General features: G+C 44.9%; 2 protein-coding genes across 4 annotated transcripts in view; one reads left to right on the top strand and one right to left on the bottom strand.

Moving 5' to 3' along the window:
- LOC146201608 (uncharacterized) overlaps positions 1 to 23,045 on the top strand; it is a 229,453-nt gene that overhangs the window by 156,842 nt on the left and 49,566 nt on the right. Inside the window, exon 1 of one of the 3 annotated variants that reach the window (XM_084587713.1) lies at positions 17,449 to 17,569. The exons of 1 other annotated variant lie outside the window; for it this stretch is intronic. The gene's annotated coding sequence lies outside the window, so the exon portion shown is untranslated. Of the gene's footprint in view, positions 1 to 17,448; positions 17,570 to 19,906; positions 19,993 to 23,045 lie in introns of those variants that run through there. One more of the 3 variants, XM_084587711.1, reaches the window with a different exon arrangement.
- Positions 6,440 to 7,697, bottom strand: LOC146201609 (uncharacterized). Its single transcript, XM_084598686.1, has 2 exons — positions 7,227 to 7,697; positions 6,440 to 6,648 (listed from the first exon to the last, which is right to left on the bottom strand). The coding sequence occupies exons 1-2, from the start codon at positions 7,345 to 7,347 to the stop codon at positions 6,440 to 6,442; spliced, it is 330 nt and encodes a 109-aa protein (XP_084454812.1). The 5' UTR covers positions 7,348 to 7,697.

Genomic DNA, 23,045 nt, shown 5'->3' with positions numbered 1-23,045 from the left:
TAAATATTTTTTACATACTCTTGCACACTACGCGAACGCGCACACCTCGTGAATAACGCGAAATAGAAGTGTCCTTGCGCTAAGGCAGTTTTGGGAAAACTGCTCGCAGCTTCGAAAAGACCCGTTTAATCTGGAGTGCCCGGCATTGCAAAAGAAAGAGCACATAAACGCCCTTCCAGAATCAGCCAAGCGATCACATACGGTGATTACATAAACACCGCAACCTTCAAAACGAAAGCCAAGACCACCTACACGTTGAGAATATTCTTCGTCCATGGCAGCACAAACCAAATCACGATCCCTATAAACGGGCCTTTTACATACGCTCTTGGTTTCTAGTATGCCACACTGTGCACCATTCATGCTTCAAAAATAAATCTAAGACGCCCTGTTTGTGAAGCAACACGCAAATATGATTTGTTGCAGAATGAAGGGAGAGACCGACGGGGTCCACAGGTAGGAGCACTCTTTCAACTTCCGTGGATGCACGAAGCCTCTACTGCGTCTATCGCCTCTGTCGTTACTAACGTAATCCATGAAGAAACTGCAAGATGAGCACTGAGGCACGAAATGTGCACGGCGCAAAAATCGCGATTCATCCAAACGTAGCTTACAAGCACACGACACGTGATCTGCCTCGGGCTTTCCTGGGCCCGATCCTCGATATTCGCCTTTTCGGCCATGTTTTGACGTACCCGTGACGTGAAAATTGGGGCGGCGCTAATACGCGTATAAACAGAAATTGATGACGAAATTTTAAAAACAAGGAAAAAAGTTAACGCCGTCGTCTGCTACTTGGCGCCGATTACAAAAATGCCAACGCTGCGATGCCAAGAAGCTGAAGGGTCGGTGCGAACAGTGTTTAGGCTGCATACACGCGTCGCGCTGCAGGGCAAGGCTGAGGAGATAGTGAGATACTTACGTATACGTTGCGGCTGTACTGTACTATTATAGTAACGGTAGTTGCGACCACAGTGCATCATAGTACACACGCTGTCGGACGTCCAGCAGCAGCTAGGCTGAGCGAACGGCGGTACTCTATGCAAACCCCACAAACAGCCGGTCGTTAAGTGTGAGCGATGCCTCACTTGAGATGCCTGCATGTGGCTAGCTGTGCGTGTTTCATTTATGGACTTAGTCGCGCAGAGAAATCGGCGAGTATCAGGATTAAAGAATTTGTTTACGAATACTGAGAATTGGAAGCGCCCAACAGATTTTCGGGCTGCAGTTGCCTCTAGAGAAGAGACGCACCTGTCCGACGACAATGCTGCAGCTGGCCTTCTCAGGGTATCACTGTCGTTGGAAACTGCCTGCGGCAGCCCACCGTTTCCATCATGTTAGCAAGTCTGCTACGGTCGGCTTCAGTGGCGTAGCGTGCGGATATCGGCCCGGTGGAGCGGCGTAGTGAAAACACGCATAGTGGAGAGCTCGATTAGGCCATATATCTGGCGATCTTAGCATGCGCTGACATCGGACCACCTTTAGCGTGTTAATTCCATCGAAATGCGACCGTCGTAGCTGGGCTTCGCACATTGCGCATATTGCGGGTCAGAGAGCCGAGCGTCTATAATCATTACCGAGCCATCGCGGCGCGGACGTTTTCACGCAGCCGCAAAAATAAGCAGATAAGATTTTCTAGCAGCAATGAAAATGCAATAAAAAGTGTATCCAGATGCCCACTGCTTTCATGCTGATGGCATTTAATGTGCCCTGAATTAGACATAGCACGCTGTATGCACATTTCACCGCATGCAGAGTGTGTCACTGTGTTGTGGCAGATGCCTCGTTAAAAAAAAAAAAAAAAAAAAAAAAAAAAAAAAAAAAAAGCTGTCGGTATTATTCTGCTTGGTTTCTGAGCATGTTGCATAAAAACATTTTATAAAAGTAGCAACACTGCTCGTCTGATGCAGGTGCACATCACACCACAATGTCACAAGAGAAACAAAATTTGTCAGGTACAGCCTAGTTCCTTTGCTACTGTTTACCAGTTTTGCACTTGCAATAGCATCCGGCACTTACTTTCAGTGCAGCAAGATTCCTCAGAGGAGAGAAGAGTGATGAGGTCGGCAAGAGAAATGCCTTCACATATACTATTTGATGCTCAGGAAGTGAAGGAACAGACATGAAGAGTGAATATGATATATGATGCCTAATTACAATGAGCTAGATGCAGTATGGAAACCATTTTCTTGAAGCAATTGTCATTGAATGTAGCATTCATGCACACATTAACCAGTGCACATGCTACACAAAGCCCGAACCTGTCTCTGAGTGAAGCAAGAGAGCCAAAGGGGAAAACAAGCGTGACTTTAAGGACACCGTAAGTAAAACGTAACAGCAACAAAAAAGAAAAACAGAAGCATGCACGGGGACAATATTAGACAAAAAGAGGCATGAATTGCAAGGCTGATGTGGCCTGCAGCACATCAGGGTGGTGTTCTGGATTTTTTGGCAAAGGTTCATTAATGCCAGGTGATAATACTGTATGATTTGTATTGGCTTTGCCATCCCCTGTGTGCTCTTCCAGCAATGCATAATGTCCAACGTGCCACTGTCTAACATTCACTCTCTACACTCTGACTCAAAAACATGCTCAAATGAACCTCACCTGAATACGGGCATAAATATGGGAATAGAGCATGAAATTTACTTTTTCGACATTCTGATTGCATATCATTGAAAAACTAAACGTGATTTAAATGAGCGTATGATTTGCAGCTAGTGTGTCTTGTATGCATGGTTTTTCCAACAGGTTGCAGTATAGCTTCTGTCCTTTATTTTGGTAAAACATGCACACTTTAAGAGACCTGCTACATACGTAACACATTCCCTGTAGCTTTAAACAGCTCGTCGTTGACTAACAATTGGTGTATCATTTGCTTTCAGTACTTTTTGGCATTTTTTTTTTACATGCACCTGACATGAAGCCTTGCTTATAAGAAAACTGAAAATTACAATATACAAACCAATACAAAATTTATTTACAGCACTGCACACTCTACAATACACAGCCTAAAATGAAAGGCTGTCACACATTCAAGTAATTAGAGTATTGTTGTACAGCTCATCGCCATATCTGAAAGGTGGCATGGCCTTGGAGACCAAAGAAGAGAAATTAGTTATACAAAGCAAGGGAACACAAGATAAGGTCAAAAACCCATTCTCCAAGTGTTTGGCCCAAGATAACCCCAGCACCAGCAAAGCAAGCACCCACTGTTTTACCAATGAGTACCCAACACCACTGAGGATTGGTCCCCAAATGCTCAAACCACTAGGCTGCAACTACAGTCAAGGGATGCTATGCGTTCCGCAGTATTACCAGTATCAAAGATTATGGAACTCAAAGTCATTTAAATGGTAGTCGGCATCTGGGACAGAGCAAGTATTCCCCGATTCTGTTATGGACAGGGCAAAGGTAGTTATAGTGTGTGTAAGAATGATTTTATCTGTGCATAAATGCCTGCCACACCTAGAATGTTCCCTTTATGCAGTCTACCAAAAAGCAGAAATGTTTGTCTCAGGAAGACAAGCCTTAAGCATTATTTCAGCAAGTCACTCAATGTGACGGCTATCAGGCAAACCAGCACAGCACTTGAAAACTTCATGCTCTAAAAACAATTGTGGGGACACGCAAGCTCAGCATTTACCGCTATGACACAACAGCTTTTATGGCTCCTGTCTGCAGACACTCATTCGTGTGAATCGACTTTGCTACTGCTAACACCTAGTATTTATTCTATGATACATATCAGTAGCATATACCTGTAAGTTATCCAATTATGTGGAAGACCACTTGTCTAGATACCTATAAAGCCCACTCTAACCAAGCTGTACGGATGCGTTTCCATGGCCTAAGGGTTGCCTGTCTTATTACCCAAAGATCCTGCAAGGTTTATCACCTCACACATTCATCTCAAAAGTGAAGCCAGAGACATCACACTAAGTACTCGGCCATGTCACCTGTCTAAAATGTGCCCAAGATTTTCCACTCACAATGTCGCGTTTTGTGCAGAAAAGAGGCTTTAATGTTGCTGCATCAAAAAAAAAAAAAGCAAGCAGCCAATAGCTGAACATCTACGCTACATTAGGCTCTGCTGGCTCGCAAGACATTTGACCACAGTGCCAACAGCCGAGTTATAGATGCAGCTGTGGGAGAGGCTGTACCACAGAAAATAAAGATGAATGTGGTCAAGATAAAATGAAATCGCTTTGTTCACAAATTCTTCAATACATCATGAAAAAGAATGGCTCACTTATGGATAGTATGACGTCTACTGTGTTCAATAGGATTGTACCTTCAGGAAGTTATCTTTTGAATGCAATCTTAAGAATATATTGTGGTGTTCAATTTAGGCTGTACACATAGCAGACATGCAAAATATGGAACACATTCTGAGGGTTAAATGCAGAGAGGATTGCTGAAGCTGATATAATAGGAAAGCATAGGGATACTAGATAACGTAGAAAACACATGTGACAATAGGATAGGTGTAAGTGAAACTAGTGCAGCTGTCACTTATGAGAGCAAAAAATTATACAACTCAGTACTAGCACAATGGTACAAAATGTTGAAAAGTGATGATGAAACACACGTTTCCTTGAAAGTGCTTCTACATAAATGAAATGAAAGTGATTGGCATAAAATTTATGCCCCTTCCTTAAAATTCTCAATTTAAAGCTCACAAAGAACAATAAAGATAAGGCTACAAAAGCAACTAACAGAAAAAAAGTAATGAAGCAGTTATACACAGCTGCAATCATTCGATAAACATCTCGAGTGATGAAGCCATGCTCCAGTGGCTTAGAGCATGAATATGTGAGCTTTACCAACCCTCTTTTAACATATGTGAGTGCCAGAGGGCATGTGGCAGCAGCAAGAATGTGTCAAGAAGCAACTGGCCCAGATAGCAGCCTCATATTAGGGGTATGGAAGGTCTACACACAACGCTATCATGAAAGGAGATATTTTATGGAACAAGGTATGCAGCAATGCACAAAAGGAGCAAAGCATTTTGTAGAGCTGCAGTCAAAAATTTATGAAGGACAATCTCATCAAAAAGTTTTTATTTCATTCCTGCGCTTGTGCATCATTATTGTGACTATGGGTTATATAGTGAAACATGAAATGTCAAGCAATTTATCTCGTACACAAATGAATGCATTCTTTCCCCTGCGAAGCCACCTTCAAGAACTTTTGCCAGTGGGTGCACATGCACATCAATATCACCTAGTTACAAAACAGAGAAGTCAATAGTCGCCTTTGTAAAAAAAAATGAATACAAAAATGTTCATTGATAGCCGAGCCACACAAATGATGCAGAGGTTAAACAGGTTATCTGGGATCTTGATTAACATGACTAAAAAGCATCGGTAATTGCAGTGCAAAGTGAAAATGGCAAATTTTGCAAAAGTGGTATCTAAAATTGCCAAGATGGGTTGACAAGTTGGCGGGGCCCTCATTTTTCGTGCATACAACAATGAAAGACAATGACCACCAAATAGATGCACAAATTATCTTTGGGAAAACTAGTTGATTGCTGTTCATCTACATTCAGCATATGAAGGAAGCAATAGAAAACAAGCATAAAGGCAACCAAATACAAAGAAGCACAGCTCGCTTCACTCTGCAGTTTGTGGAAAAACACAGTGGGCACCTCACGTTTCACCCTAGTAGCACACAAGATAGGTGTAACGAAATGGACTCTGCTATGGTAAACGACTGCAGACACATCCACCAGGGTACACGTATGTCAAATATTCTCACTGAAGTAGTATGTCGCAGACTGCCTGCTTGCCACAAACACCAAAGTGAATTGTGAACTATATGTGCACGCACGTCCTACTCAGAATGGCACTTCTGGAGGTAGAAGAACGTTTTTGTACCTTCCTGCGTTTCATTGACATGAAGCACTTAATAAAATGCACACTGAGTTTAAGCAGAACACAAAAAAGCAAAGTATACAACAAAGAATGACAGCTCTGAGCAAGGGCCTCAGCACTTGTAGAAGAATACACTCAGTATGTCTACAGATGGTAGACAAAAAATTATAGCACCAAGGAAAGATTTGGTTTGGTTTGTGGGGTTTAATGTCCCAAAGCGACTCAGGCTATGAGAGACGCCGTAGTGGAGGGCTCCGGAAATTTCGACCACCTGGGGTTCTAACATCGCACTAACGTCGCACAGCACACGGGCGCCTTGCTTTTCGCCTCCATTGAAAAGTGGCCGCCGAGGCCGGGATTCGATCCCGCGTCTTTGGGAACAATAGTCGAGCGCCGTAACCACTGCGCCACCCCAAAGATGAACTTGGTTCTTGCACATGCTATCAACAAAATGTACACCAAAGAGATGGTTATATCTCAAAACCACAGAAAAAATTAAGACTTGGACGGCTTTTCAGCAGTATGCTATCGAACATGAAGCAGTAAGAATCTGCACACACTACAAGCTGTAACGATCTTCAAAAAGAGCTGTCCATCTGCATAGCACTTCACATCTGATGTGGCCGTCCAGGGACAAGGCGTGCCCTCCCAGATTACACAAGCCTAGCAGAAAGGTTAATGATGTTGAATATGGCCCCAGGACTTCTCGCCCACATGATGACTCGGATCGGAAGTGCTGCAACGGCTGCACAAGGTCCACACGATCACCTGCAAATGTTTAGTGCCTAAATTATATGCAAATAAAATATCAGACACGCATGGCACAGGTACATTCAAAATCATCAATGCTGCAAGCTATGCTGCGGTAAAGTGTAATCTATAAATGCAAGAAATGGTCAGTGCAAAACCTAAACCTAAGTGAACCATTTCCGTAACAGGTAAAGACGGCTTGGTGGCGGAAATTGTATTGTGACGGCTAACTTTTTCTTTCTTTTTTTTTTTTGCAATTAAAGGAACGACTTATATCAGGCGATTTCACTTGTTTTTCCTTTCTCGGTCGTCGAAACCATTAACCAAGAAATCTTGACAACTACAAGCACACTCAGTCTTTTTTTTTTTTTTTTTTTTTTTAACTTCATGCAGTGTAGAGAAGTTGAAGAAAATTATAATGCGCCGTAGAAATATGCAGCTAAAAGCAACGCAAAATGCTGATTAAAAATATCGGATTCGCCGCATGCGTCCTGTGAGTATTCCTTTAATCTTCAGTCATTTCCCGCCTGCGTACAACTTGAATGCGAATGACGCTGTATAACAGTCACCTTTACAGGTTTTCCTATTGCACTTACCTCTGTGATGCTCGACGTGCTGCACCATTTCCAGCAGATTGACTGCGTTGCCTTGCTGGTCGACACCCATCGAGAAGCCCGACACATTCCGGGAGCTCGTCGCTCGGCCGAACGAATACATTTCGTGCCATCCAACATCAGAGGCGTTCACCACTGGCGATCACACCCGAAACACCAGTAGCTCAACAGTTCAACACTCCAAGCGCAGGGCAATTCTCGCCTCGGAGCTTGCTAAGCCGCCACACTACACTCCTCGTCAGATGACTGACCTGACTATACTGACGAGCTATCTTTCAAGACAATTTGACAGCATTGCTGTGCTGCAGCAAATCCTCGATCACTACTTGTAGACGACGAACGGCACGAAGACCACTCATAAGCGTACAAGTTCTTTCTTTCCTCCATGTAAGCTATAGTCAACTAGAATATATATTCTAGTTCACTATAATGTAAGCGTACCTCCTTCCAATCCTCCCTCCACGGCCGCCGCCATTGCTGGGTTATCATAACCGCGCAGACCAATGATTTCTTACCATGGGAAGAAAGCGTTTGAAAAAAGAAAGCAGTTAGCGCCGTCACGCGGCCGCAAGCTTCTGCACCCATTAGAGATTGTCTCAAGCGTCCTTTATTTCATACGCGCTCATAATTTGCCCTTCTATTGCGTTTAAAAAGCCATGCAAGGTGTATATAAAGTTATCCTTTTACTTTTAATAACGAGCTAAGAAACTACGGTAGGCTAACGGCTGCATAAATCAGCTTACCTGTCGCCATAGAGGGTGCGTTCCAATACCCCCTCGTAGACGTCTACTTAGACCATAGAGTTCCTTACACTAACTAGAGGGAAAGCTGAGGGCGCTGCACTTCAGCCACCATGGGCGCGCTAAGAATCATGGGCCGGTGTGCTACTTGTTGCGGGACAGTCGGTTTTTCTCGAGTACGTGGAGTGGCGTTACTGCAATGTTTTTTTTTTGTTATCATCATCATCTGAAGTTGCGTACATAGACCGCGAAAGCCATAGTAGCGAAGGCGCAAAAGCAGACGTCGCCAATAAATGGTTTCTGTTTCCCGAAATGCCACTAAAAACTTCCTTAAGTGATGGCACAACGATAAATATTTTCAATACATTTTTTATTTCAAAGTTTGCCTATTAAGTGCGAAATATTGGTATTTGTGCTGCTCAAAACTAAGCCAATAGGAGAAAGGGCCATCGCTTATATTGGATAAATCTCACACTGGCATTCTGTTTCTCTCTCTTTTTGCAATTTATAGTCACAATATTCAATCTTAGGACATTATTTACGGTAGGACAACGTTTATCTTTGCATTAGTTTTGGCCAAAAGTTGTAGTTCTGCACTCGGTAGCTCACCGGCCCATGATGCTTTGAGCGCCCATGGTGGCTGAACTGGCCGTCTGGAAACTCCATGTTAACTCCCATAGACGGCAGCACAGCTTTCCCTCTAGGTAAGAGTAAGAAACTCTATGACTTAGACTACGGTGTCTAGATGGGTAGGTGTGCCGACCGGCGGGGGGTAACGCGTGCCTTTTCTTCATGACGCCGCAGTGGCGCCACCAGCGAGAGCCCGGTTCATGACCGTTTCCTCCGGCCGTCGCCACGCATGACAGAAAGCGACTCGCTTCACTTTTTTCCAAGTGCAAATGAGTTTATTGCAAACAAGCTGCCTTACGGGAATAGGGAAGGGATGTAAACATATTACAAAGGCAGGGGAGCCGAGTTTAAGGCTGTTTTTTTACGTACAGCGTGTTTGCTGCGTTCCCGATTTTTCAGGCAAGCAACTCCAAACACTGTTATGTCACTTCCTCGTTCTTAATTTTTTTTTTTTCATTAAATGTTCCACGCCATCACAAGGCAACGCGAATATATATTAACACAGTGCTCAGCTGTGATTTATGCGTGTGCATGGGCGTAAGCAGACCTTGCGAATAAATAAAATAAAACGAGTGCATAAGCTTGTATTGCAAAACGGTATCTTCTAGCTGAACTTTTGAAAGTGCAATAAATGACATGCACACATTAGTGTTTTTGAGTCAGTGAAGTAACACACCCCAAAATCATGCCTATGCGTTCAAAGCACGCGTCTCAATTTCAGGTGTTTTCTTTCTTTTTTTTTTTCGCGCGTTTTCACGGGCCAGGTTCTTGCTCGAAGTGGAGGCGCATGATAGAGTAAAACTTGACGACGCTGTTAGTGATCTCAATCTTATGCTCCTCACAACTGATCATAGGCGGAGGTTTGAGCTGCAGAAAGAGGCGAAGTCTGCGAGACTTTCTCGCCTCAGTTCAGTGACTGTGAAGCAGTGACTGAAGGTCTCCTCGAGAGATGTCACGAGACTGTTCAAAGCATCAGATGGGAATATTAAGTTCCCCATGCTTACGTGGGCTGTGAGAGCGGCCACAGGCGGAAGTGGAGCTTCTGGCGATGCCAGCAAAACAGTGGCACAATCGGCACATTTAGTCTTTGAAAGAAACTTTCGCGCCACGTATCCTGCCAAATAGAAAATCAGCCGCGAATCACATTTTCCTACCGCCAGCTAGGCTGCTGTGGTCGTTGTCAAGCTGGCAAGCGCTGAGCATTTCGTGTGCCGCCTGCACATTCCCTATGTGCAGTAAGTCGTCCACATACCTCTGCTGGGTCTCTGCTTTTGCTATGACATCATCCGTGTCAAGCAAGCTGCTTAGTAGACCGGGTGAAACATTCCCATGATCAGGTGACTTGGCCAAGTCCATGAACTCCAGAGTGTTTATGGAGATCAAGAACTGAACGGGGGTCAATTGGATGGTCGTATACTTCCTGTCATTTGTCGCAAAACCCCAAACAGTTGCTCCAAGATGTCTTGGCTTAGTCTGGCGGTTATTAAGTACCCGTAGCCTATTTTGGACGACAGATAATCCAAGAGGGAAAGAGTGATCGACAGCGTGACTCGGAGGCCTGCAGTGCTCCCTGATAAGAATCCCTCCTTGACACTTCGGTTACAGACGTAGAGATACCTTCACTGGAGCTTGAAGGTACTGGATCGTCCGGCACTGTCTCAAGATCGTGGCTGTCATTTCTGGCAGCCTTGGTTGGGCGGCAGCCTGTGGAATTCTTCGTCTTTCGTTTCGCGGTCACCTTTCTTGACAGGTAAGCAGGAGCATCGGGCAGGGCAGAAGGCACGGCATCTTTCGTCAATCGTGGGTGAGAACGTGGGAGGCTAACAACGTTGCCTTCTATCATATATTTGTAATCCCGTTCGATACACTCTTGGTCAAAATGCCGCTCACACACAACTATAGTGAACTAGAATACTTTCTAGTGGCGCGAACGGAAGGAAAATGGGCGCCTCTTGCACGCCGGTCGCCACTGACCGCCGCTGGTGGCGCTGCAGTTACGTTTACTAGTACCGCGTTCGCGTCCGCAAAGGGAAGTCAAGGCTTGGCGCGCCGTGCAGTCTGCACATTTTTGCAATTTTGCCCTCGAACTTTCAGTTCTGTCTTTCATCACAGCAACTAAGACATCTCAGCTCTTTAAAAGCACGATGTGCAGTTCGAAATGGCCAGGAAAAAGACCAACTCGCACTGTTTTGCTCCGAGATGCCGAAGCTCGGCTATCCGGGCGCTTTAGTCACCTTTGTTTGCTGCTCCGAGGGACAACAAACATCGCAGAAAGTGGAAACGAAGCTTGTGAAGGCAGGAAAAGCCTCTCACAGAAACATCGACAGTGTGTGAGCATCATTTCGAGCCGCATCTCATCCTGCACATATATGATCAACGGCAGAAATGAGGATATACCGCGCGAAAAGCCATCACTGGCACCTGATGTGGTGCATAGACACTCTTGCCGGGTTGTCCGGCATATATTACCGTCAAACCCGTAAAGCCAAGGCTGGATGTGGGCAATATTGATGTTGCAGAGAGTTGTGCTCATGTACAGATTCTTGCTATTAAGCCTGTGGCACCAAACGATAGCCGACATATTTTATACCACGTGTCCAAGCTAACTTCAGCCAAGGGTTAAAAATAAACCATTTGAGATGGGCCAAAGAAACCACTTGCCGACAGCCACCTGGCGCACCAGGTCTGAACAAAAAGAAGACTTCGGGGAAGGAAGCTTCGACTGTTTGCGTGATCTGGAATACTACTACTGGCTCAATAAAGCAGACAGCTGATATTAAATTCAATTCAATTCCGCGTAGTCATAGTATGTCCTTGGCTGGTGCATTTATTTAATCATTTATTCATCCTTCATATCATACCCTACTGATGCCCTGAGACAATAAATATCGATAAAAAAAAATGGTGCAGGCAATTTTTCATTTTGCAATTCTAATTTACTAAGTATTGCGTTCAAATAAATGTGATTTGCTAAGTTGGGGAGGACCTTCTGAAACCCCCATTTCATTTATTCCCGATAAAGAAAACCTCACGTGCATAGTTTTCCCACCTCTTTAGAAAGCCCGCGAAATAATAAAAAAAATATATATATCACGTGACTGACGCATTTATGCACTACGATATTGTGGTGCTCTCAACCGTGCATGGTTTCAGTGACAGAAATTAGTGGCGGTCGTGACTCAACAGCCCAGTCTCAGCACAGGCTGATAATTTTTGTATTTCGCGGGCTTTCTTTAGAGCTTGGAAAAACGATGAGGCTTTCTTTATCGGACATAAATGAAATGGAGGTTCTAGAAGGCGCTCTCGAATTCTGCAAACCCAGTTATTGTCTAAAGGCTATAGTTCGTAATTAAAAATAATTACTAATTACTTAACTTCAAAATAAAAAAATTGCCTGGGGTGAGCCAGTTGGCTGGCAGCTGTATACAATTGTGGTCTCTCTATCCTACCTCAAACTAACTGTGAGAAAGGCTTTAATCTTTTTTTGGAAAGAAAAAGATAAGTCACATGTATAAAACTTGACTAATTTTACTAATTTTAAGGACAACAGAGGCCTTTTGTACCCTTCAAGTGATATCAGTTTGTGGCTGACCTTGAGAACGTGCTTCAGTCTAAATTCAAGCAGACAGCTTGTACTCAGTATGCTACTGGCCAAGCAAACCTGCTAAATTGGGGGCTCTGACCACTGTCAAATTGGTGCGGCTGAAATCACTGCTTAACTACCCGCATGCACTTTTTCACAAAATGCATTAACCAGCGCAATGTCAAGCTTCAAAGCACCTGAAGATGAGCAGATGGATGGACTGTTTGTGTAGTCAATAATTTCACAAAACAACTCATTGTTGATGGCTTTTGTTCCATGCACTCAAATAAAATAAAACAGCAGTGGAGAAGCCTTGTGAAGTACCTAAACAAAACTGCTCTGCCCTCCTCATGTATGTATTTTTGGCATATATGTTATGCATATGAGATGATGAAAGGATTTTAACACCTGGCTTACAGCGGTGATTTATAACAGATATTGTTGCTGTGAACAGAGAATAATGGTGACGCCACAGAATATCGCCGGCTGATTCGTTTCAAAGCGTAGGATTTTTTTTTTTCATGACCACTTTGTCAAAAAACAACAACAACAACAACAAATGTAACAGCCTGAAGCTGCTCCTCACTTTACCAGTTGGCAAATTTCCTAACGCTAAGCAGATATCACGCTAAAATGAGCATTCCTGGTTACCAGTGGATAGCAAATAGTGCAGTGTAATATAATCATCATTATTGGCTAAAGGAAAGTTACTGCGGCGTGGTTGGAGAGATGCGAGAATCCGTGCGTGCGCACGATGCCTGGCCACTCTGCTACCAGTCTGCTGCTGGCAGCTGAGTTGGCTCTGTAATAAAGCGGGCTCTGCAAGGCTCAGAAAAATGCCTGTCCCGTACAAATTAATGTGCTGTAATGATACAGTGCGTGATAACTCGTCCCGCATGAGCTGTAGCAGACGCTAGCGAAATAAGAGCGCTTTCACCCTAGTGCAACGACGAAAACCCGAATAATATCGAATGAAACGCCTTCTATTATGGGTGGAGGTCCACATACGTCAGCATAGGGAAAAAAATCACCACTTTTACTGAATAGGCGCACAAAAGCATTGGTACTATGTCGCACTATTGCAGGAAAGCATTGAAAAGTCAACTAGAAGATGTTGCAGTGGCGCCATCTGGCGGTGTCAATGAAAAGCGGCGTGCCCGAGCGCCGTCGTTCGCGCCACTAGAAAGTATTCTAGTTCACTATACACACAACGGAGTGTGGCTGCAACCTCTTGTCGGCACGATGAAGAGCAAGCTCCCACCTTTTGAACAGTCCTGGATCCCGCGGCGCCGAAAACAGCGAGACTTTCAGTCCTTTTCTCGATGACTTGTAGCCGGATTTGCAGAAGGGTGCGAAACAAGTTGTGTCCTTTTTGGTCTTCATTCCGATCACTTCTCACAAAAAGCGCAGCGCCTCCTCCGCTACGGCTCTTGCATGTGGACGATGACAGACAGCAAACAGACGAGAAAACAGGTAGCTAGTGTCGTCTGTTTATTGTTTCAATGCCAGACCGCAAAAGTCTCAGTTTCAGCTACTATTTTGACTGATAACGCAAGTAATAACTAATGTTTTTAAACAAAAATGAGGTTAACAAAACGCTCGATGCGATTGCGACAAGTAGCAGACGATCCGCCGGTGAGCACCGGGCGGAGAACAGCAGCGCCAGTTTCGTCGTCATGAAGCGGAGGCACGCGGAACTACGCTTTGTGCCCTGCCGGTCGGCACACCTACCCATCTAGCCACCGTACCAAGCTTCTAGCTTATTCCAACCGGGTCGCAGCAACGCTATAGTGCTCTAGAATATTGGACAGTGTGACGACCGGCGCCGGAGAGCGGGCCGCTTTTGCGATGACAGGAACCGACTTCCGCGAGAGGGCGCGACCTGCAACAGGGGTGCCACGTTCGGCGCTCGGCGCGTAGCCGCTGCGGGGACAGCGGAGGTACAGATGAGCGGTGCGGTTCTGTTTGGAGCTATTTTCGAACGCTACGCCATTGGTGCAGTATTTAATAAAGAGGCTACTTATTCCAGGGGCTTGATCCATGCAATTCCTTTACATCTCTGTGGAGACGCCTTGCACGCTTTGGTATTCCTTCAGAGCTGCGTGCGATGTTTGAATCGCTATTTGAAACTCAACGTTTTTTTATTCCTGCGGACAGCCACAAATCGTCAGATGAGATATTTGTACGCATTGTTTCCAACGAAGCGTGGACTTTTGTATTCGTTCTTCCCGTAAGGAGCGGTATTATACGCGGAGGAAAACAGTATACGTGAGAATCAATGTTTCATTGAGCTTTATGAGGGCTCTTTGAGAATCTTTTACGAACACCTGCTTATATTTTGCAGCTTGCGCTTATCAATATATGACTGAACAATTATCTTAAATCATCAGCAATCTGTAATTTATCTCCTTAATTGGTGTTCTTTCTGCACCTTAATCACCGCTTACACAAATTACAGTGCGCGAGCAAAATATATTTATTCTTAACCATATAGATTGGTTGGTTGGTTGGTTTGTGGGGTTTAACGTCCCAAAGCGACTCAGGCTATGAGAGACGCCGTAGTGGAGGACTCCGGAAATTTCGACCACCTGGGGTTCTTTAACGTGCACTGACATCGCACAGCACACGGGCGCCTTGCTTTTCGCCTCCATCGAAAAGCTGCCGGGATTCGATCCCGCGTCCTTGGGAACAGTAGTCGAGCGCCGTAACCACTGCGCCACCCCGGCGGGGTCCATATAGATTGAAGCATTGCACTGGGTACCGGCGAAAATAAACGAACATATACGCCACTCAAGGATTTATTTTTTGTTAGCGATTAACAAATACATATGTCACGGACAATTGCTTACGTGCCGCTCACGAAAGGGTGAAACAGTTGTACAGATAAAAAAAAAAAAAGTCAAGTACAGCTAGGGCAATGCTTCAAATAAAATACGAAAAATTAAACCAGTCACTTACGAAGGAATGCGGTTGTAGTGGGCACTTGAGTGTGGACGTTTAATAGCATATCAATGGTAGATGTACAGAGCAAATAAAAAAAAAACACTTATAATTGCGTGCCACCTTGGCAAGTACTGCGGTTCTTGTCGCGCACCGAGAGAAAACGGAAAAATGCAAAACAAATGAGGAGCACCTAATAAGCAAGTAATTAATATAAGGTTAAATTCAAACTCGGACACTAATGCGTGTTTATTTTCGAGTGTGTGGTACGAAATATGAGTAATCGAATGTATTAGTTAAAGGACTATAATGGGGCGACTTGGCGACTACTCTTTACAGAACTAATCAGGCTATAATTGTTTCTCTAAGAAAATTATAACAAGGTTGATATTACACGTGAAATGCTTCCAAGGAAATTTAATTATATTTTCCTTTGGGAACTGTTGTCGCGTTTCTTTGACTTCGCAAAAAGCGAAGCCGCAAAAGCACATGAAATTTCATTACTTCAAGTGTAAGCTTTCTGTTCCAAGCAGATAAAATGTTTCAGCTTCAACACTCGACAGGAATGTTGCAAAACATGAATTGCGCAGGAGTCCAGAAAGACCACCCGAGTCAAATTGTTGGGCAAACTGTGACCTAGCTTCTAGCCTATTGCGCAGCTTTTGTTCATGGTGAGAAACCGAGTGCCGGTCTTACAACCTCTCTTTCGCAGCGTGTTAAAAGCTGATCGAAAATCCCGCCATATATTAAACTAAACGTTTTGACGTTATAATAATGGTCTAGCGGCAGCGAATTACGCGCATACTATAGCATCTGCGTCTTCTATGCGTCGTTTTTTTTTTTTTTTTTTCAAAGCTATTCTTTTTCTTTTTCATTTTGTATGTGCACCAAAACATCCCTAGAGCGATTTTCTGGGAGTAAGAATCACTTGCATATTGCCTGTTGCTTGAGCACGCAGAATAAAAAAAAACTACTTAGAATGAAAACATTTTCTGGGACAATTGAGTTACCGTCAAGCTATAACGCATTGAGATTAAATGTCTTAAGTAAACACGCATCTCCGGGTATTTAAAGCCATCCGTTACTAGAAATTCCAGTTTATTGAAAGAAAAAAAAAGGTTTGTCCTTAGATTAACGTACACTTTCACTAAGTTGTTGGCTCCTAAATATCGACAGTCATACCTCTACACGCGTTCGATTGCACGCCCGAATTGTAGCTTAATTGTTTGTGCACTGCTTTCGTCTTCCCATGACTTCAATTGGTTTTTAAGCTCGGCTGTTTCCGTTTTTCTTTATTGCCTTTCATATGTCTCTATATTTAATTGTCCGCTTTCTGAGTCGTACGTTTGCCGTGCCGCACAAAAATTTCAACCCTTTCTTCACCTTCACGGTCGCTCTATTCACGATGCCGCATGCCTCCCACACACCCCTTTCTCTCTCCCTGTTAGGCGACACTTTTTTTTTTTTTTTGCAGTCTTTACCTCCTACTTCTTCCACGTTTCCAGACCCACTGTGTTCTGTTATTCAATAGCCTGTTTACCTGCTTGTCGTTCGTTTTTCATCTCCTTGCTATCATCTACCTTCAGCGGGATACTCTATATTTAATTCAATCGATCTGCAATGCCGACTTTTCTAGTGTTTTCAGGTGACGCAATGTAGTCGGCATGGTTTGCATGTCAATCAACGGAATATACCATTTTGGACTTAATAATTGGTTACTGATGACCAGCTGTATTTATTCAGCGCTCGAACGCATGTGTTGCACGTTTTGACTTCTTCATACATCTTGGCTCCACACCGCCCTCTTTTCAAAACGACTACATTCTAAAACGCGAATTAGGTGCTTTAGGAATGCTAACTCAAGCTGTACGGCAAATGAACCGTGCTGTGCGAGTCTGAATTCGTGCGCGCGCCCCTCTCCAAGCTGTTTTCTTCGGAGCCCAAGAGCATGCACTATAGCCCAACTACTGTCATGTTGCTTCCCCGAGGCGTTGCCGACGGCCAAAATGGAAAATATATTAGATGAGCGCTAACAGTACTGAGCCCCGTTAGTCGGCATATTTGTAAAATGTTGACACTAGCAGATCGAGACGAGGCACAAGCGAAAAAGAACGTACTGATCCGCCCCGCCGCGCAGCGCGCATACGCGGGCGCTCGGACGGCTGACACACCAGTTGCTGGTGGCGCCCTCTGCGCTGCGGCGCCTCCGTCATCGCAAAAGCGGCCCCCCGCTCCCATGCATTTCGCGCGCGGTCGTCACACTGCCCAATATTCTAGAGCACTATAGCAACGCCGGCCGTGTTCCAGGCGGTGTTGAAGTTGAAGCCAGTGAGGCCTAATTCAAGTCAGCAGGCAAGAGCCTCGCCTCGGGCATTGCGAATCCTATGACCGGCCTGTTCGCTGAGGAAGCCAAACCCAAGCTGGCGATTGAGGTGCGTACTCGTCTGGATTGATACATTTTTTCGAGCAAGTGAAGGGGTTGCGTTTGATCAGACCAACCACTACAGACAGGCCTTGTATCGGGTTTTGAATATTTGGGGGCTGGGTTTTAAAAAAATCCTATGCAAAATCTACAACCCCATTCGAGCTGAAATTACGTTCACAAAGTAGCAAAATATGGTCTAAGTTATCTGATAAGTGATTGAACATCGGTACTTGCCTAGATTTTCCGGAATCGACGGAATATTGCTCTCGGCGGCGTGCACAAATTTCGCAGAAGCGAGTCGAGAAGCTGCGGTGACATGGTGCGCCATCTGTCGAGCGGCGAGGTAACCGCCATCTCCGGCAAGGCCATTGGTGCCGTTGGCGCGCTTGCTTCGAAGGTGCAGATCGTCTGCTCGTTTAAAGTAATACCACAAGGAAGAGTCACCGCTTCTCTTACTAAAAACAGTAGTGAAAATGCTACATCAGCAGCATTAGAAACAAAAATAAATATTAACTCGTCGCTTGCTCTTCCGCTACGATTCCGGTGCCGTCAATATCTGGTCCAATCTGGCTGATCATTTTCTGTGGTTCAACGTCCGCAAGCTGCTCATGGGATATGAAAGAGATCGTAGTGAAAACACCCGAGACTGTAACACGCACTTACATCGAACAGTACTCAGGCGTTCACGTCGAAGTGCTTGCTGTGATTTATACATCAAAATGTCCTCCGGCGGCGTCAATACATCTTTGCAATCTTTCTTCATATTCTTTGAAGACAGATGCCCTCATGCGCTCCGTGATGTCTGCACAAGCAGCCTCAATTTGCTGCTTCAGCTCTGAACAACTGTGAAGTCGGCCTCGGCGGTACACGCGGCTTTTTAGATAGCCCCATAAAAAAAAATCGCATGGAGTTAGGTCAGGTGAACGGGGCGGCCATGGCATGTTGGACGAGCCTCGACCCATCCACATGTTTGGAAATGTTGCATCCAGCCAGTTGCGGACACTTCTAGCGTAATGAGCAGGAGCTCCGTCCTGCTGAAATATGCAGATTTCTTTCTGCATATGTGTTGCTTCCAACTCTGGCAGAATCTTCTGCTGCAGCATTTCCAAATATGATTCGGCAGTCACGTTGTCCTCAAAATAAAAAGGCCCAACGAGCCCCTCGCGCCACAATCCACACCAAACCATGATATGTGGGGTCTTGTCGTTTGTGGAATAAAAACGAGGATTGTCTTTTGCCCAAAACCGAGTGTTCTGCTTGTTGATTTTTCCATCCAGGTGAAAAATGGATTCATCAGTGAATAATAAAAAGTTCAGATGTCCCCGGTCTTGAGTTATCCTTCGTTGTTCCGAGTGGCAGAATTGAAGCCGACGGTCTCTGTCGTCTTCTGAAAGCGCTTGTACAGTTTGCATCTTGTACGGATAGAAGCCCTTGCGTTTCATCGCGCGACTTACCGTTGACGGGCTCACTCCGAACAACAGCGCAGCGCGCGTACAGGACATCTGAGGGTCCGACGAAAATGCACCCTCAAGGGCATCAGCAATACTGCGATGTGTTCCCCCTTTATCCCTTCTTTCTTTCTTTTTAAGACAGCCTCTTTCTTCGAACATTTTCTTCCATCTTAGCAGTGACCTTTCACAAGGAGGACGACGGCGAAATTTTACCTTGAATTTCGTGCGTACGCAGTGAACTGACCCGGATTCAACAAGCCATGACACAGCTGCCGCCTTTTCTATCGCTGAAAATGAACGCATATCACTGCAGCACACAATGCATTATAGGGCGAACACACAAAAAATTTCGATCTTTCCTCGGGATCAGAACAGAGCAAGAGTCGTCAGAACAGACCAACAGTCAAAAGCAGACGGCACCGGAATCGTAGCGGAAGAGCAAGCGACGAGTTAATATTTATTTTTGTTTCTAATGCTGCTGATGTAGCATTTCCACTACTGTTTTTAGTAAGAGAAGCGGTGACTCTTCCTTGTGGTATTACTTTAAACGAGCAGACGATCTGCACCTTCGAAGCAAGCGCGCCAACGGCACCAATGGCCTTGCCGGAGATGGCGGTTACCTCGCCGCTCGACAGATGGCGCACCATGTCACCGCAGCTTCTCGACTCGCTTCTGCGAAATTTGTGCACGCCGCCGAGAGCAATATTCCGTCGATTCCGGAAAATCTAGGCAAGTACCGATGTTCAATCACTTATCAGATAACTTAGACCATATTTTGCTACTTTGTGAACGTAATTTCAGCTCGAATGGGGTTGTAGATTTTGCATAGGATTTTTTTAAAGCCCAGCCCCCAAATATTCAAGACCCGATAGATAAATCAGCTGCATATGCAAGACCTGCGAGGTATTGTCTCAATCACAGTATTGCGGGATGCGGAAGACCGTGGCAGACCTGCGTTCCACATCATCTAAAGGCACAGGTGGGCAGTCTCGTTCCTTGATTTAGTTATTTACCCTCACTTTTATCTTTCCCATCCCGCTAACATATCGGAACATGCGCGGGGTGCCATTTTTATAGCTTTTGCAGAGAAATATCGTGCGTTGAGCGTGGGCGCCAAAGATTATTGCTGCACAAGACTGCTGCTCATATGGCGGCGATTTTAGGAATAAGGTAAAGGGCGTGTTACTCATGCATTTCGTCCTCCATGCTTCCTCTGGCGCGCTTCACAGGCGTGGCTGTCAATTTTCACTTTAGATAGGCTAACTGGTCGCAACACTAAATGCCAATATACTGTACTACTCTGATCACAAAGTTGGCTCGAACGGCAAGACAAACAAGGAAACGAGGGGATCGAGCGAATTATTGTACAAGTGAACAGAACGTCTTGACAACCGGTGCAGATGCTTTGCTTGGAGAGCCTCCCTGCGGGAGCTAAGCGGCACCGGATGAAGCTTCTATGTATGGCGCGCGTACGATAAGAGTGATAATGATAAACCCCTTGTGAGAGAAGAGAGAACGGGTGGATTTTGTTAGATCGTGCGGAACGAAGTTTGTCCACGTGCTCTCACATTCTGCATTATTGCGATCACGACAATGATTTTTTTTTCTCTTCCAGAAATGACCAGGCTCCACGGTTATTTTTCTAAGCTCTGGGTGTGCTGATGGCGCATCACAAATTATAAATCACTTATTCCTAGGCGACCCGGTGTATCCAGCTTTTAGGGATATATTTGTTTGTGGGGCGCATGAGGATTCGGTTAAGGGCTGGGTCAGCGTTGTGAGCGATAAATCATAAGCATGGCGATGGTAGGTGGCACCTGAAAGGGCCTAAGCCCTGATTGGGGCGTAGGGTTGTGTGACGTCACGCGGCAGTGTGACACTGCCCATTTGGCAGAAGCAGCGAGGGGAATAGAACTCTCAGGGGTTCTTGCACACCGATTCAGTCACATGCTATATATACCCTTTGCGATGCAGGCTCTTGAGAAGGGCTTTATATCTATGTCCGATTATCTTTCACATAACATTGTTGCTTACAGCGGCACGATAGGGAGTATGCGTGAGATAATAGAGGCACAATTACAGGATTAGTGATAAGTGTTTTTCAGAGTGCATACACACCAAGATCCGCACGGCATCCACGGATGGAAATCGTTAACACTGTCGCGTTGGTACTCTTGTACCTTCCACGAAGGCTCCCAGGTCAGTGGGTTCCACGAAGGCGTGCCTCGTCAAGCTTTAGTTTATGGTGCAAATAATCTTTGACCACGTCAATGTTTACAAATTATGTTTCCGGCGCTTATGGTTTGGTTGTTTGCGGTGAGGGTAACGGCGGGGCGAGCCGACCAATTTTAAACACGCAGCTTATGACATAATGATTGCATGTGGGTTTGGGACGTCTTTATTTTCTTCCGGTCCATGCTATTGGGGGTCATGTAGATGAATGATGACTCAAGCAGAAGGGACTTTGTCATGCAACCTGACAGGTGGGCTACAAATGAAGCTTGAATAACTTCTTTTATATGTATTAAAGTCTGTGCCTCCGGAGTCCGGACACAACCTACGTGTGTAACAATAACCTACTCTGCATGAATGGCTGAGACCCTGCAAGTTGTAGGCTACCTAACGTCTATAATACCTCTGTCACACGGACACGGCTGAACTCCTTTCAACTCCCTTCAACCAAGGTAGCCATTACCTCGAGGGAGATACGTGCCGTGTCACACGGCAGTCCATTATGGAAGGAAGTTAAATGGAGTTTTGAAGCAAAGGAGATCGACGATCTCCATCGATGGGCGAAGGGAGTACTCTCGTTTCCATTGTGCTTTGCTTCCGAGTCACTAAATAACATATTTCTTCAATAATGTAATTTTTACTCCTAAATATATTAGTTTTTATTGCATAAAATTGTATTCTAAGGTTAGTTGCGTTTAATTGTTGCGACTGCACTACGTATTGCACAACGCCGCGCATGGTGTCCAGCACAGCGGAAAAAATGGCTATGTTTAGAGCATGGTCGTTGTTTTCAGCAAATGTGTGTTCTTTTATATTGATATGACTAAAACTAATTGCATTTTGCGAGGAAAATAGTAGTATAAAAAATATTTCAGTTTGTTTTGGACATTATTTTTTATATCTTTGTGCAAAATAAACAGCGCCTAATGGCCCCCTGTTGGCTGCTCTGAGAAGCTCGTTGCAAGCCGTGTGACACGGGGACAACTCCTTTAAGGCGAAACTCCCTGCGACTCCCTTGCGCTCCTTTAGACCAAGGAAGTTCAAGGTAGTTCCGAGTCGGCCGTGTGACAGGGATATAAATCTTTGCGGCCAATCGTGGATATTGGAAGGTATTCAGTCGACAACCTTCGACGTTGAAAGCGTATTATGTCATCTTGCATTGAGAGACTGTCACACTTGCAGTCAGGTATTCCGTGCTTGCTGAAAAGGTAGCACTTTTGGCACCAAATGAAATGCAATCAGCGGACCACGTGGAAAAAAAAAAAAAAGGTCAGCTGAGGCAGTCTCAATGCCATCGTTTGAGATGGGAAATTTGTTCCGTTTTGCGACTGTTTTGCATCTGTTATTTATTTAGCAATATTCTTCTCGTTGTGCAATTGGAGCGCCACATTTAGTCTCTTCAAAGATGATGGCTTGCACAACATGGTTTCGCTGTCTAGCGGCTATAGCCTGCGTGGGTTAAGTGAGCGCTCTTAGCTCAAAAGGCATACAGCGTTTTGATTAGGCTTCCGTAATATCACTCGCACCACCCACGTATGTCACAGCCTCTTCCGGTTGCGAAACCACCATCTCTGTCTCTCTCTCTCTCAAGCAAGAAAAGCAGTCGCAAATCGGAAGAACGAGCCAATCTCTGATGATGATAGGCAGACTGCCTCAGCTGGATACTGTTGCACGCACTCCGCTGTTCGCATTTCATTTTAGGGCTCAGGAAAAAGTATTTTACTGCATTTTACAAAGAACACATTGCATTTCATCCAGCATTCCTTTTAGGCGAACAATAAGTCATCGATTTTTTTATTG

This window comes from Amblyomma maculatum, chromosome 1, assembly GCF_055883805.1.
Source record: "Amblyomma maculatum isolate TAMU_Amacu chromosome 1, ASM5588380v1, whole genome shotgun sequence".
Taxonomy (NCBI): domain Eukaryota; kingdom Metazoa; phylum Arthropoda; class Arachnida; order Ixodida; family Ixodidae; genus Amblyomma; species Amblyomma maculatum.
The sequence above is the reverse complement of the archived record's forward strand: the minus strand, read 5'-3'. Positions and strand labels throughout refer to the sequence as shown.